General features: G+C 38.3%; 1 protein-coding gene across 1 annotated transcript in view; it reads right to left on the minus strand.

Moving 5' to 3' along the window:
* Positions 1 to 15,962, minus strand: part of doc2b (double C2-like domains, beta) — a 185,171-nt gene that overhangs the window by 56,661 nt on the left and 112,548 nt on the right. Inside the window, exon 3 of the mRNA XM_080867163.1 lies at positions 12,449 to 12,523. Within this exon, the coding sequence (XP_080723289.1) occupies positions 12,449 to 12,523 (75 nt within the window). The remainder of the gene's footprint in view (positions 1 to 12,448; positions 12,524 to 15,962) is intronic.

Raw genomic sequence — 15,962 nt, forward strand, 5'->3', positions numbered from 1 at the left:
CATTTTCTACACCATTAAACTTAAAGAGGAATTCCACTTATTTAGAAAAGGATGGTCTAAAATCAAAGAAGAAGAGACAGAAGTGGCTTTGCTTTCATTTGTTCCTTTTTGTTCCTTGTCATTCAGGGCGATCGTGGCTCAAGAGTTGGGAGTTCGCCTTGTAGTCGGAAGGTTGCCGGTTCGAGCCCCGGCTTGGACAGTCTCGGTCGTTGTGTCCTTGGGCAAGACATTTCACCCATTGCCTACTGGTGGTGGTCAGAGGGCCCGGTGGCGCCAGTGTCCGGCAGCCTCACCTCTGTCAGTGCGCCCCAGGGTGGCTGTGGCTTCAATGTAGCTGCCATCACCAGTGTGTGAATCTGTGGATGACTGTAAAGCGCTTTGGGGTCCTTAGGGACTAGTAAAGCACTATACAAATACAGGCCATTTACCATTTTTTGGGACAAGGTCTTATAACATGATGTTACACTTACCTATAGATCTTTTTCTGTTGAAAGTAAAATGTAATTGTTAAAGGGACATAGTTATGCTGGGGGTATTATGGGAGGACTGATATTTTTGATTTTATTTTTTCTCGCTGTAAAAATAACTAAAGGACTTTGCAGTCCTGTGAAAAACTAAGTGCATCCTTCCTGCTTCTTTAGGAATGAAGACAGTAAGTAGCAGCCATGTGCTTCTAGTCAAGTGCACTTGATTGACTGATTGTCAGCACCTCTTTAAATGCTGCAGTTTGGGTAGTTTGGTGATCTGGTCAACACAATGTTCCCAGGACTGAACATCCCAGCATACTTATCTCAGAGAAGCTGCAAAAAAACCCCAAGAGTTTTAAAACCCCAGCACATCCCAAACTCTACAGAGCTTAGTTAGCATGATGCTAAACTTCACAACAACTAGAAAAAGACTGAAGAAATACAGTTTATCTGGAAAGGTTTCAAGGAGAAAGCTTCTCTCTAAAAAGAATATGGCAGCAAGATTTATTCAACAATGTCCTTTGGACAGATGAGATCAAAGCGGAGATGCTTGGACATAATGCACCATGACAAAGCTCCATGTTTGGAGAAAACCTAACACAGCATATTTCAACTCAGCTAATTTTAATTGTCAGCACAGAGATGATGATTTAAGCCTGTTTTCCAGTCACATGACCTGTGCACCTTGCAGTCACTGAGTCAAACGTGAACTCCTCTGTATACCAAAGTACTCTAGGGTCAAATGTCAGGCTAGCTATCCTCTAAAACTTACATAAAATCATGGTACAGGGAAATAATCCTAAGCACAGTAGCCGATCTACAACTACATGGCTGAAAAAGAAGAATCAAGATGCTGCGAAAGCCGAGTCAAAGTCAAAAAGTGAATGATCAGGGACTTTAAGAGAGCTGTGAATAAATGATTGCCTGCAAACTTCAAAGAATCGAAGCAATGCCAAGACGAGTGAGCACAGTTTCCCCAAAAAGTAATAAAAATGATTACTCCAATTTACTTCTACTGCTACCTAAAGTGAAATCGACTCATGGGATTTAGTTATTTTTTCACAAGACTGCATATAATTCTAGAAACATTTTTCCACGAGTCTAAACCAAAACTATAATCTTTTCTTAACCCTAACTGAGCACCTTCCCTCATCTAAAACTAAGCAGGTTTTAGAGTGAACAAGTGAATGTGAACCTGTAACGCAAATGAAAATAGAATGAAATGGATAAAGCAAACATTACAGTTATGTGCTGGTCAATATTGCCATGGCTGGTGCATGTAATGTGACATCCATTATAAGAACACATTGGCTCTTTATAGCTAGCTACAACAAATTTGTGCTAGATAAAAAGCTTATTTTTTCCTTTCTTCACTTTCTAAACGAGTGAAGATAATCCGGGGTAAACGGTGAAGGACAGATGGTTCATGCACCTGCACCTGCCAGATATTTATATTTTCATTTTAAATTTCTGTACAACGTTTTAACAGTTTCCAAGGATGGTTTTCTGTAACAAAACCATCTGAGACATCAGGTTGGAATCGGTTCCTACGAGGAAATTAAAATGCCAGGGAGGTTATGTTTTTGGTAGCCTGTGTGTGTGTGTGTGTGTGTGTGTGTGTGTGTGTGTGTGTGTGTGTGTGTGTGTGTGTGTGTGTGTGTGTGTGTGTCATTCTGTCTGTAAACACAATACAGTAGCTCAAAAACGCAGACAATCATTCAAAACACGAAATGTTTTCAATAAATGATGATAAAACTTTGCAGGGGTGTAGAATGGGGTCGTGTAAACAGTCCATTAAAATTTGGCTTATATCCACCAAGGTCTTCAAGGTCAGCAAATCAACAAAAAGCCTTTGTCATCATATAGAAAGTACTGTATAGAGATTTAAAACCTCTGACCAATTACTGAATATCTTTAAAAAACAAAATGAACATATAAGAAATACAAATCTTTCTCTTTAAAAGTTTGCGGTGTGCTTGTTGTTTTTAACCCTAACCCTTCCATCATCATCATCATAATTAAAATAATCCAATCATCAAATTTTCTTATTATTATTATTATTATTGTTATTATTATTATCATTATCATCATCATCATCATCATCATCAGCCACACTACTTCATTTTTAACACTGCGGGCTGTCAAAACGTCACCAACGCCAGTTTACACCATTCAGTCCGTCTCTGGACTTGACAGGTTTAATTTGGAACAATTACGGCATTTTATTGTGTCTGATTACGGTCATAATAACCTCCGTGAGTCTCATCGGAGGTGATCTGGCTTTATAGCAGAGCATGAAACTTCACTTCTGATTAGAGCGCAAGCAGACTTGACCTCTTTGTGTGGGTCCTAATGAGGGTCTTAGAATGAGCCTAATGATTATTTTGAGAATGATTGCAGTGAATCTTTGAGGAGGGAGAAGGTGACAGCATCTTGCTTTACTGGCACAAAAATGCAGAGGGATCTGTGATGCTGCCTGATGAGACAGGAGACAAATCCACGAGGCAGCATGCCCTCATGGAGAGTTTTTGACGTTGCAGTCAAATAATCCATGACATATTCATATAAATGTATGCGATTAACATGAAAGGAGTTGGATAGTTGGCATTAGCGCTGATGACCTCGGCAGAACATATAAACAATGGAAAACCCCTTACATAAACTCCAAGTGGAAAATGATACAAGACAGTATGACACTATGAGAGCAGATCCTTTGTCAGACCCTAAAGATATTTGCCTAGTCTTCAGAAAGCACATTTAAAGGCTAAAAACTCCATTAATTCACAGAAAATGGAGCACACCGCTTCATCAGCAGGGCCAGAGTTGATAGACAGTAGGAGCAGCAGATGGCATGCAGAGTGATCCAAAGCCAGTGTTTTCAGTGTTTTACATAATAAGTAGTAACCATCTTGACCTCTGTCAGCATCTGAAGAAATAGCCAGTGAGGGGTAGAAACAGTTTGGCAGGCGGGGCAAAAACAGTCCAGTCTCCCCAGAAATAGCCCTCTGATTGGATGATTCTTACAGTGCCAATATTCAGTAAGTAGTGAACCCTTAATGTAGCGGTTGTAAAAGTAAAGAAGTGAAGGCTGAAGTGGTGCACAAGTGGGTAGTGTGTTACGAAATAAAATTCCATTTTATTTCAACTCATGTTAACTTTGCGCTCTCCAGTCTCCAAGTAACGCGTTACTGTAATCCGATTACTTTTTTCAAGTAACGAGTAAAGTAAGGGATTACTATTGCAAAAACGGTAATTAGATTACCGTTACTTTCCCGAAGGAACGCTGCGTTACTGCGTTACTAAAACCGTGATTTTTTGCGAGAATGTCTCATGACAGTGATGTAAGCAAGTGCGACGTTCTTGACAACAGCTGTCTGCAGATCAACAGTGGATAACATTCGAGTGCGGGAGAGAGTATGAGCGTGCACTGACCTTACTTTAAGTTTGATTCCATAAAAAGTGACAAAAACATTAGCATCCGTTGTGCAGTGGGCAGCCACCAATGCAGCGCCCGGGGAGCATGCATGCATATATATATATATATATATATATATATATATATATATATATATATATATATATATATATATAGCACATATCTGAGGTAGGCTTGGGCTGCATGGGGGTTCTAACCTGGGGTGCACGGTACTTTTACCCTGTAAAGCCTGAACCATTGCAAAGTTGCCAGAAACTTCAAATCACTTTTTAAAGTTGAGTGTTTGCTGAATCTTTAAATAATAATCATCATCATCATCATCATCATCATCATCATCACTTTACATTTATAATTTGTATCATACTTGCATACTTGCTTTGAATTTTTTCATGCTCTGCTATTTTTGCTGTGAAGCGCTTTGTGATGTTTATTTTGAAATGTAATGAGAAAGGTTTTCTCCTGTCAGTGAGAGAGAGTAGATTGGTATTAGCAGCTGGTTCCATCCGAAGTTTAAAAATGTCTCTAGTCAACATTAAATTATGTTATTTATTTATTGTTGTACAATGCTTTGTATTTTGGCCAGTGGATTATCCTTGAGTATGCAGCAGGTTACCTGATATAATTGGTCATTTGCTTTATCCTTGTACCACTGAATCAAATTTGCTAACTGTATTATAATTATAATGATCCAAGACCTCGTTAAGAAGGACCTACAATATAAAAATTCAGTATTTTTACATTTCAGGCTAGGCTTGGATACACGTCTGTTAATGAGTACTGAGACCTTCTACCTGTACTTAACGATGCCAATACATATATTTTTAATGCAGCCACTTGGAATACTGAAAGTGATTACTCATACCTGACATTAGCATATGTTGTTTTCTTCTGCAGGAGCAATTCTAAACCACAGTTTGCGTACATGATATTTCTAAACTCTTGTTTATCTCTGCAGAACGAAGAGCACACAAGCGGCTGCTGAGACCAAACAGAAGCATTTCTGTAAAAAACACACTGAATTTGCTTCAAAGCTTCAAATCACTTGAATCGACTCCAGGGTGCGATGAATATACACGGCAATCTGGTCACTAGTTGTTGAGAGATCTTTCTCTGGATGAAATCTGCTGGATGGATATGATCACAGATGACATCCACAGTTGGCACAGTTCTTCTTTAACTCAAACGATTAAAGGGGAGGAACTTTCCAATTCAAACAAGCAGCAGGCAGACTGTTGATTTGTTTTATGCAAGTCTTCCATGTGTTGTGTGACGATTACTACGCTACTGTTTCACTGCAGTCTTCAAGCCCTGGGTTCTCTCTCACTCGACTGGCATATTTGAGATTCTCATCACAAGAATTAAAGCATTAATTAATTCAGTTCAACACCATCGCCTCGCTATCCTCACACAGGAGCAGTCAGTTATTGATTCGGGTTTGTTATGAAGAGATGGAAAACACTATGTTTGTGCAGACTGCACGCTATCTGAGCACACAGTGGACAAAGTGTCGTAGCTGAGATGGCATTCACATGCATGGCTGATATGATAGCAGACTCATTTTAGTTAGAGTGTTTTATTAAGAGTTTAAATTCAGAATATCCCAACAGAATGGCTCTTGGTGTTCAGGCGGTGTGTTAAATCATAGTGTGAAGGCAACAGGGTTGCAGGTACTGGCTCTCCAGACCAGTCCTTAGATCCTGGGACATCTGTCCTTCCAACACTTTGGTCTTTGGTTAAATATCTAAATCACAAAATTATGTGGTAGCCAACGAATTAATCCTGGTGACAATTTTAAACCTTCAATTTTCTAATGCTTGTAGGTCTACTATGGGTATTTAGCATTAAAATTATTAGATTCATGGGCAAATCATAAGCAATTTAATTAATTAATTAAATCAATCAAATTAGTTTTCTCACTTAGTAGCCTTTGTGCAGCCTTAAGGCAATATTATCAACTAAAATAACAGCCTACTGTACACTTATGGTTACTGTATGGTGAATATGAATATGAAAAACTGCTATTACTTAATCCCAATGTGCAACATTGTCACACTGATGAAGCTTTTCATTGTAAAATGTAATTAGGAGGGAGACATGTAATTTTATTTTCTTGCTATTGTCTCAGTATGTAGTTATTATTTTATTACACTCAAATTATTACAGTCAGATTTGGTAACTACCTTTTTTCCATCTTGAAAAAAGTATAATAGGAATTTTTATAATGAAAACGTGATTTTTGTTTTCATATTTTGGGATAACTACTGGAAGAAATTGATTATTTTTGTATTTATTTATTTTTATTTACATTGTGTCAGATCTCTGAATGGTACACAGCAAAATCTCCAGTGTTAAATTAACACTAGAGAGTGTCTATATGGGTCCACACCTCTGAGTGTTAAATACAACACTGTTGAGTGTTAAATTAACACTTTTGACAGTGTTATATGTTTAAAAGTAACCTAGTCAGTTTTGAAGATTAACAAAGACTAACACTGAGCAGTGCTGATTTTCTAACACTGGAATATTTCTAACATTTTGAGTTATTTTCCAGTGTTAGAAAATCAGCACTGCTCAGTGTTAGTCTTTGTTAATCTTCAAAACTGACTAGGTTACTTTTAAACATATAACACTGTCAAAAGTGTTAATTTAACACTCAACAGTGTTGTATTTAACACTCAGAGGTGTGGACCCATATAGACACTCTCTAGTGTTAATTTAACACTGGAGATTTTGCTGTGTAATAGTCCATTTTACAAGTCACTTAGTCTTATCACTTAAGCAGGCATTATACATGCTTGTATAATACGCATATTTTGTAATCCTCACTGAACAATTTAAAAGGTATTCGTTTTTTTTCAAAGTGTATAATATAGTTAGTATTATTTTAAAATGTGTCTGTATCGAAAACGTAGTAAAAAGTAGTTTCGGCTCTGCCCTTATCTAGTTACTGAAGAAGTCTCTGATCTGTTGGGCCCGTCTTTGCTTTAAACGAGTTGGACCAATCTGAATGCAGCGACAATGCAATTTCTGACCGTGTTAGATCATGATTGAACTACATTCTCAGGTGTTTATCAGTAATGGCTACTCCTTGATGTGACACTTTCAACTTAAATCAGTTGCTGTTCACGACAAGTTGCCATCTGTGCATGTTGGCATGGGGGTATAGAAAATACTCTATAGCATAGCTTTAACGATCCTCTCCATTTTTCCCTTTTTTTAGCCAGAAAAAACAGACACAATCTTTTTAGTGTGCTAGATTTAGCGCTGAATTTTTGCAATCTCTATTAATGTGAATACAAATAATAACAAGAAACACAAAGTAGCTGCTGTTGCCTCTGTGAAGCGTGAGGAGAGAAAGGCTAATTACTTCTGAAATAATAGTACTACCATTATTGCTCCTATAGAGAGAGCAGTTTACTAATGCACCCTCCTGTGTAAAATGCAGCACACCTTTGTTTTGAATGTTGTGGTTCGTACATTAGTTAACTATTTTATTTTCGGTTTCACAAAAGGTTGAGAAGGAAAACCAAGCTTGGCAAAAACAGAATTAGTAAATTAGTGATGAATCACCCTCATGCATGAGTCATACACTGATAACAACCTAATTGTATTCATTATCAACACAAAAGGAAGATGCAGAAAAGTAGTGCATGGACAAAAGACAGCGCATTGTCAGTAATTTAGAGACTCCTCCAAAATTTCACAAATCCAGTTTCAGAGGCGCTGACACCCCTGTAGGCATGACTCTCCTGAGCTCTGACAAACAAGAAAAAATAGTCCTTTACACTTTCATAATGAAAACATTTCACAAGCAAATAGAAAAGCAGAGCTGTTCTCTCCTCTGTGTACAGTAGCCTTCAGTGGAAATTCAGACATGTTTAGCATACATGTTACATTAAGCTAACAGCAGACATTTGCATTTTAGGATGCTGAAAGCATTTCGTGCTTCTCCACTATTGATATGATATGCTGAAACAATCCTGTGCTGATGGAGATGATTAATGACCACAGTGTAGCTCACTGCCTCATATCATTTATTGTTCATTTACTCACGTAAAATATATGTTTGCTCATAAATAATAACTATAAGTGCAATCTTTTCTTTTTTCAGCAATGCAATTCTGACTCATGTCTAATAATAGAAAATAATACAAGCCGAGTTAAAAAAAAAGTCAAACCTGACAATGCACGCGTCATGTACACTATAAAACAGGGATGGGTAATTAATTTTCCCTAAGAGGCTGCATGGAAAACTGGGACTGTTGTGGAGGACCCTGTGCATGTGCATGGCCTTCCACAACAGTCCCTGTTATAAAACATGGACTTAGTTATTATGATGTCATTGGTTAGTGAAGTACCGTAATAAAGCTTCATTGAGGTTTTGAAACAGGAGACATTGAGTAAAGGGTGTATCTGGGACACTGCACGTTGATTGGCTAACAACTTGTCAATCACAAGTCATTAGCCAATGAGCACACCCTCCTTTCTGACACTAAATGACCAAAGCTTTATTCAAAATGACTGGAAAAGAGTCACTGAACTGGCAACCACTGAAGAGAATAATTAGTAACTGCTGCTTTGGCTTTACTTCTCAGATTTCCAAATGTGCTTATCACTGGTCTATACAGTGATTATCCCAGATAGTTTGTAAGATGTAGACTAATATAAAAGTTGATGCAGCATTTAGGTGAGATCTTGCTATAAGTAGCTATAAGTAATCTTTTCATTGCAACATTGCAAGAGGTATGAATCAACATTTAGAAACAAAAAGTTCTTTCTTATCTTCTGGTAAAATGCCTACAACATGTCTGTAACAGAATTTAAATTATCTGTCAGTGTGGTCCTTTCCAAAGAAAACCTCTGAACAGGAGTGACTGTCAGTGACTGTAATTAACTCTCATTAAGGTACAAACTTCTTCGACGGTCTGCAGACTGCAGGAGGCCATATGATGCGACACTAAAGTAGCTCCTGCACACTTCAATAAATCGTGCTGTGTAACACAAAGTGGAAAGCACAAAGTTTGAACTATCAATCAACTTTAGAAATCAACTCAAAGCACAGCAGAGCTCAACTAATGCTGAAGCTGACAAAACAAATCTTACACTGATGAAAACTGAGCCCGAAAAGCTCCCAAGACAAGTTCAAAAGTAACTCGTCAAAAATGTCCACCGACAGCCGGATATAGGAGTTCACAACATGCCCTTACCCTGGTGCCACTGAATCTTATGTGTTGAAGCCCTAAGATGCTTTTTCATGTGTTTAGATTTTGATTATTTTTTGACCATTATAGGAGGAAGATGAGAAGTCGTTCATCGTTTACAGTTTCTCATTGTTACTGAGCAAACTCAATACAGTTGTGTGTCAGCTCTGTGTTTTCGTCTTTCATGGTACTTTAAATATCAGAAAGTACAGAATTTTCCCAGGAAATCAACACCTGATGGAAACAATAGTTAAGTAGTGTTCCTCTAACTACTGGTGGTACAATAGCTACATGGCTATTTATGACTTTTTTCATATAACTCCATCCATAAACCATCCATCTAGTCATCCATCCCTGCTTGTCTAAAGTATGATCACGTTAGCACCATGCTAACCAGATATTTTATGTTGTCCAGTTCTTCCTGGCAGATCCCAATGGGCCAGAAACCTCCGGGCTCACTTTGGGGTCTCCCCCCAGTGGGGCCGACCCAGAAAACCTCCAAGAGGAAGTGCCCATGATCCAGATCAAAAGCATAAACCTCCTCAGCTTACTCCTTTTGATGACTGTGAGCACCTCACTATATGTCCAAAGTGGTGCTTATACTTGCAGATACAGACAGCTGTACACAGCATGGATGTATGTACTATTGTAGGGTCTACCTTACAATATAAAGCACCTTGAAGTGATTGATGTTGTGATTTGGCACTGTATAAATAAATTGAATTGAATTGAATGAGTATTTATTTGCTTTGCAGCTCTTTGAAATCTGCTTGAACTCCACCTGAAGGGTGCATGCGTTATTGGCGAAGTGTAAGCTAATATCTCATTGTCAAATCCACATGGTCACAAAAACTTGGGATGTATCTATGGGCATTATCTGCCTCACTGTGATACTAAAACTTACGTCATTTGCACCCAAGTGGACCTTGAGATGCCTCAAAGGCTGAAACCAGCAGCTCTACAAAGGAAACTCATTTCAGCTTCTACATCCATCATCCAGAAACCTCCCACCCAACACAGAGCAAGCATCCACTGCTCTCCTGCAGTGGACCATAGCCCCAGAGTTGGAGGTGCTGACTCTCACCCCAAAGTGGAAACTAACTGGAGTTCCTGCATATCACAAACAGGATTGGGGACAAGCGGCAACAGTGACAAATTCCAGTACCCACAAAATGGACTGCACCTTTATTTTCTACTCTACTGGAGCCCTCACAGTTATTTTTTTACAACTTCCCCATTCCTAAGCACTTTTCTATTTAACATTCCCACTGTTCACCTATCACATATCCAAGGATACTTTGGCATGCAGACTGGAGCAGCCAGAGATCAAGTGACAAACCTTATGATTAGTAGATGACCTGCTCTACCTCCTGAGCAGAAGCCAGAACCAAAATAGTTTTTGACATTGTGTCAAGGACTGAGACACAGATCTGATGGCCCTAAACTTCTGCAGAATCCCCCAAAGGACCAGGTCATGAGCTTCATCCAAGTTCACATTGTTCCTTCTTTCACACAGACATAACTACAAACGTAACAGCAGAGTGAAATCAAAGCTGAAGTTACGCAGCAAGAGCAGAGCCAATTACAAAGGTCATTTCAACAGAGATGAGTTTGAAAAGGTATTGTAAGAAAGGAAGATGTGAGTCAGATAGCTGGATAATCACAGCTTTGGCTTTCATTAAGCTGCTTTTGTAGAATGTACGTATTCACAGGATCTATATAAGATTTGATAGTTTTAATGAAAGGATTACATCACCCTCAAGGACGACTGTGAGGTGCAAGAGAGTTAAAGAAGTCACCAGTTCTCACAAACAACCGGTGAGTCATTTCATGTGTTGAAACATTTCAGTCTTTAATTTATATGTATGGGTTTGAGATCATTTTGTCTGCAAACTGTGAGAGCTCCAACAGCTTTTCTGCAACAGTTTAAAACTTAAATCTTACGCCTGTACGAGTGCTTCCGCGACTCTGAGCAGATCAGCAAGAGCTTTAAAAGCAGAGCACGTCACTGGTAAGCGGGTACGTTAGGTCAGTCAGTTAATGTTTACACTGATGAAGCCTTGCGCTGACATATCCACACTGCGGTGCTCCATGAATCATGAAATAGATTATTAGACCTCGTCTCCTTTTATTGCGGGTCTGAGAAAACCACAAGAATGCCTCAGGACAGACTGTATGTGCAGTAGGGAACACTGCTGACCCATCAAAGCTCGTGTAAAAGCGTGATCGGCTTAGAGTGTAAAAAAAATCTGTTTCTGTAATTCTTGAAATGCAGAGAGTGGTCATTGTTAATCTCTTTTTATTCTTTCTCATCACAACTTCTTCTGCTTGCTCGTGTTATCTCTTCCTTTGTGTGTTTGCAAACGTTAAATTGTGACCTAGAGGGATTTGCATTTTGAGAAGTATTCATATATAGTATTGCAGTGCGACTATGTTATAGAGGCAACATTTTACATCCCTTTGCTAATTACTTGTGACTTTTTTATAGGGAGTATATTTTTGTTCCTTTATGTGTTATTAAGTTTTATGCTCTAATGCCACTTTATCCTGAATGCTTGAATGAACAGTTTCATAAAAACAAAGATCTCTCGATAAACGTCTGTAAAACAAACATTTTATGCAGAAAAAGAACGATTTGTTAAATTTCTTTGAGATCTTAACTCACATTCCCTTTCAAAGATTTAGAGAAATCCTGTACCATACCAACTCTATTTACACAGTGCTTTAAAAGCAAAGTGCTGTAAATAAAAACGAATAAATCCATTTCAACGATGAAGAATAAAAACAACAATAATAAAATAAAAGCAGAAACAAACCACAATAAAACAACAGAAACAAGTAAGACCATTGTCACATGCTGGGTCAAAAGTCAGAGAGTGCAAGTGTGTTTTAAGACTAGTTTTTAAAAAAGGAGAATGTAGGTGACTGTCTAATGTGCAAAGACAATTGATTCCATAACCTAGGCGCACCAATAAAGAATGCTCAGTCCCACCTGAGCTTCAACTTAGATTGCTGTATATGTAGTAGCAACTGGTCACATGACCTGAGAGTGCAGGGGTAAGGCGGCTCCAAGCCCTGAAAACGACAGGCCCAAAGCTAACGGGTGATGTCAGGGTACTCTATACTTGTGACGAATGTTTTTTTCTTTTCTTTGTGTACAGAATTAACAAATGAGATATTATGATTACAGATGCAGTATGTGTAGGCGAGCTAGTGTTTGCATGCAAACCTGAAAAAGGAAGTCCAGTGAAGAACAAGCAAACTCAATACTGACCAGGCTGTGTGGTGACAAATGTGCAAGCCTGTTGTTTTAAAGGAAACAGACAAAAAACAAAAAAACACACCTTGCTGGCGCCTGGCAGTAGGTGCAACTTGACGTAGGGATCTGACAGCCCATTGTGGTCCATTGGCTTGAGCCCCTGTGAAAGAAAAGAAGAATCATGGTAATAAAAATGACATTTAGCACTTCCTTGTTTTGGACACTACTCCTGTTTTTGACAGTCAAATTTCCACCGGTGAAGATTTCCCAAAAATTAGGGATCTTTAAAGGAGCTCAGGGCATTGCAGCATTAAATTATATTAAACTGGAATTATTTTACACCTCTTTTTGGAGGGGATACTTTTTGAAAATTCTGAAATTTTTGGGATGTTTCCTGCAGCAACATTATAAATTTGAATTATCGGAACCCTGCCGCATTTTAACTATATCACAGTCAGTACCACATTAAATCCATTTGCTTACTTTATGTCTACTGATGAGTGAAAACAGGAACAGAGCTAGGATCCCTTTTACCAAGCAGTAAATCAGCAACAGAATGACTCAAATCTTATTCATACTACACTGTTTTGCAGTCTTACTGTCCCCTGAGTCATATGGTGTCATTTTGCCTATTCTTCTGCATTACCGCCACATACTGTGCCGGAGTAGATCAATGTGTCAAAAAGACCAATGAAGTGTAAATAGGCTGCACTGAAAATTCATACAACCGTTTGTCTGAAGGAACATTTTAAATAGTTTCAGTCTAATAGTCTCAGAAAAGTTTGAAGAGCTCTTTTGATGGAAAGTGTAAAATTCACCATACTCAGTGAGACAACAAGCTACAATCCAGCAACTAATGCAGTTACTTCAATTGTTTTTATTTAGGTGCTCAAAGTTGCTCATTCATGCTGTCAAAGCTGTTGGAACATTACTGCAGTGTAAATGAAACACGGGGGGAAAGAGCCAACTAAGGGGCCGTCTGTGAATACTCTGAAAGGTGCTTTTTATGGAGGTGATCCAAAAGATTATGATTTGCTCTCTGGAAGAAAAATGATATCCAATAATCCAGTAAAAGGGAAATCTCTGAATATGTTGCTAAACTAGCATGTAAATATGCAAAATCACAAAAATGTAAAAGCTACATGCTCTGAGGATGAGAATAGACCATGAAGACCATTAACATGTCTTACTGAAACCTGGAAATCTGCAAAAAATCTTCTGCATGCTGCTTCTTACACTTTTAATCATTGCATAAAATCTGTAGTGCCTGAGAGATCCAGCGCAGTGCCACATCAGCTGGAAGGTTGCTGAGGAATGCTGAAGGGAACTTACTAAAAAAAGAAATGTTTTATTTCTTTGAAGAGCAAATCAATGAGGCTTAGAGAGAGCAGGAGATGTAAAGGCCACTCATTCAATGACCAAAGCAGGACAACACCGCACCATGTGGGTGCCCGCTTCATGAAGTGAAAGGACCTAAAGTGTTTCCTGAATCAAATGCGGTACGAACACAAAGAAGAAGTTAAAACCTCAAGCAAGTCGTCTTTGACCTCCTCTGGAGACGGAACTGTTCACACTTCCGACTCCTCCTGAGATAAAAGTTTAAACTGAAGTCCTTGAAGTAGCTGAGCAGCAGTTTGGATATTTTATTTTAACATCAGCATAAATCGTATTCACGTTATTAGGTTTCATTAAAATCTGACCAGTACACTCAGAGAAATAGCAATTCTTGTGAGAAGAAGGGTGGATTCAGCCTAAATAATGCTGGATTCCATATTATTTTCATTTTTTCAGGTTCCTCTTCTCGAGCAAACTCTCACTATTTGCAGTTTTCAATTCTAATTTTCCACAAACTTTGGTGGACAGATCAGTGGGTTGATCTATGGGCCTTTTGAAAACATGCACACAATAAGCCTGCACGAATCCTGCACGACACAATCCACGAGATGATTAAAGTTTGGTTGCTGCGTTGTTTTGAGGCCTGAGGAAGTACCCCCAAGGATATTATACATCAGATTTTCAGTCTGAGTGACTATCCTCATGACTAAACTGACCTTTATGTGTAAAAGGAATGGAAATCCCTTTAAAATTGAACTCTGGATTTAGTTCATAAAGTTGAGATTTAGAACTGATCAAAATCGAAGCAGTGGAGAAGATGTCCTGGTAACATTTTTAAAAAAAGATGTATTCTTTTGCCTTAAGCTAAAAAAAAAACACATCACAATTTTAATCCATAACAGAAAAACAAGAAAATATCAGGACTGAACTTTGATTAAATAAATATCAGCAAAACGTGCTTGTTTTCCACTCATTAAGCTTTAAGTTTTACTTTATTTTTTCCAAGACAAAATGGATTAAAGCAGCAAACATCACACTTAGTGCCTGAAAGCAATCCCCCTCTAAGAGACAAGTACAGTCTAATAATGATTGCTACTTTGACATTACAGTTTGAATCTGCAAGGCTATTATCTCTTACTGAAAAATAAGAAAATAGGAAGTCCAAGGTAATTTTTTTTAGTTTTTTGAGGTGCTCTTTCTTCTACATTTTAATGAGTAGCTCATAGGAAGGCGTATAAGCTTGATATCAGCAGTTCTGTCTGCGGTTTTCATCAGTAACTAAACTCTTTTGCCGTAAATTGTCCTTCCTGTAGTCGTTTAGTAATCATGCAGGAAGAAAATAAGGAGGAGTCTCTTACAAAAGTTAATCGTCTGAAATTTCTACTCATGTGAAATTATCTGTGACTCTTCAAAGAAACAATGTCACCTGTGTGATTGCCGAACACCGGTTTATTTTAAAAAGTGTAATATTCAGTATATTACAGCTTGTTCCTGAACCATCTGAAAATGTGCTTTTTATTCCCCAGTTCTTCTGAATATCAGCTGCTTATAATGACTTCAAAGTATACATTTCACACAAAAAAGTTTCTATATTAATGAAGTCATTAATATACAAGAATTATTGTTTAACGTGTTGTTTCTGTCGTAACCAATATGGTGAAGGGTTTGCACCAAAAATAAGATTAATGACAGATTAGAGGATGCATATGTACATGTCAAAGACTGCTGAAAAGCCAGTGGAGGAAACGGAGAGGTCCGCAGCATCACTTCCTTTTCACTCGACCAGATGAGTCATGAGCTCGCATCTTCATTTGGAGAGAAAAGTATCCGACATGCAACAACAGCTCACTGGATTTATAACCAATGATGCTAATTACCAAGACCCATGGCTTTATTCATATTAAAAATAGGAGGCCTGGCTCTAGTGAAGGCAGTCCATGACTGTTAGTGTTCAAATGTGTTTCTTCTTTTTGTATCCAGGCATGCTGTTACTGCATTGACGGTGTGTTTGGAATCATTGTCATGCTGAAAAATAAAGCTGCTGCTAATCAGATGCTTTCCAGATGGATCAAAATCTGATGTTACTTTTCCGAGTTCATAATTTCATGAGTGTTAAGAAGATCCACAACACCACAGATTGATAACTAGCCCCAAACTATGACAGTGCCTCCACCGTGTTTTACAGATGGATTCAGACACCCACTGTAGCCTCTTTCTCCTGATCTCCTCTGTACATACTGATGACTTACATCAAAACATTCAAA

The sequence above is a fragment of the Rhamphochromis sp. 'chilingali' genome (genome assembly GCF_963969265.1).
Source record: "Rhamphochromis sp. 'chilingali' genome assembly, chromosome: 19".
Lineage (NCBI taxonomy): Eukaryota > Metazoa > Chordata > Actinopteri > Cichliformes > Cichlidae > Rhamphochromis > Rhamphochromis sp. 'chilingali'.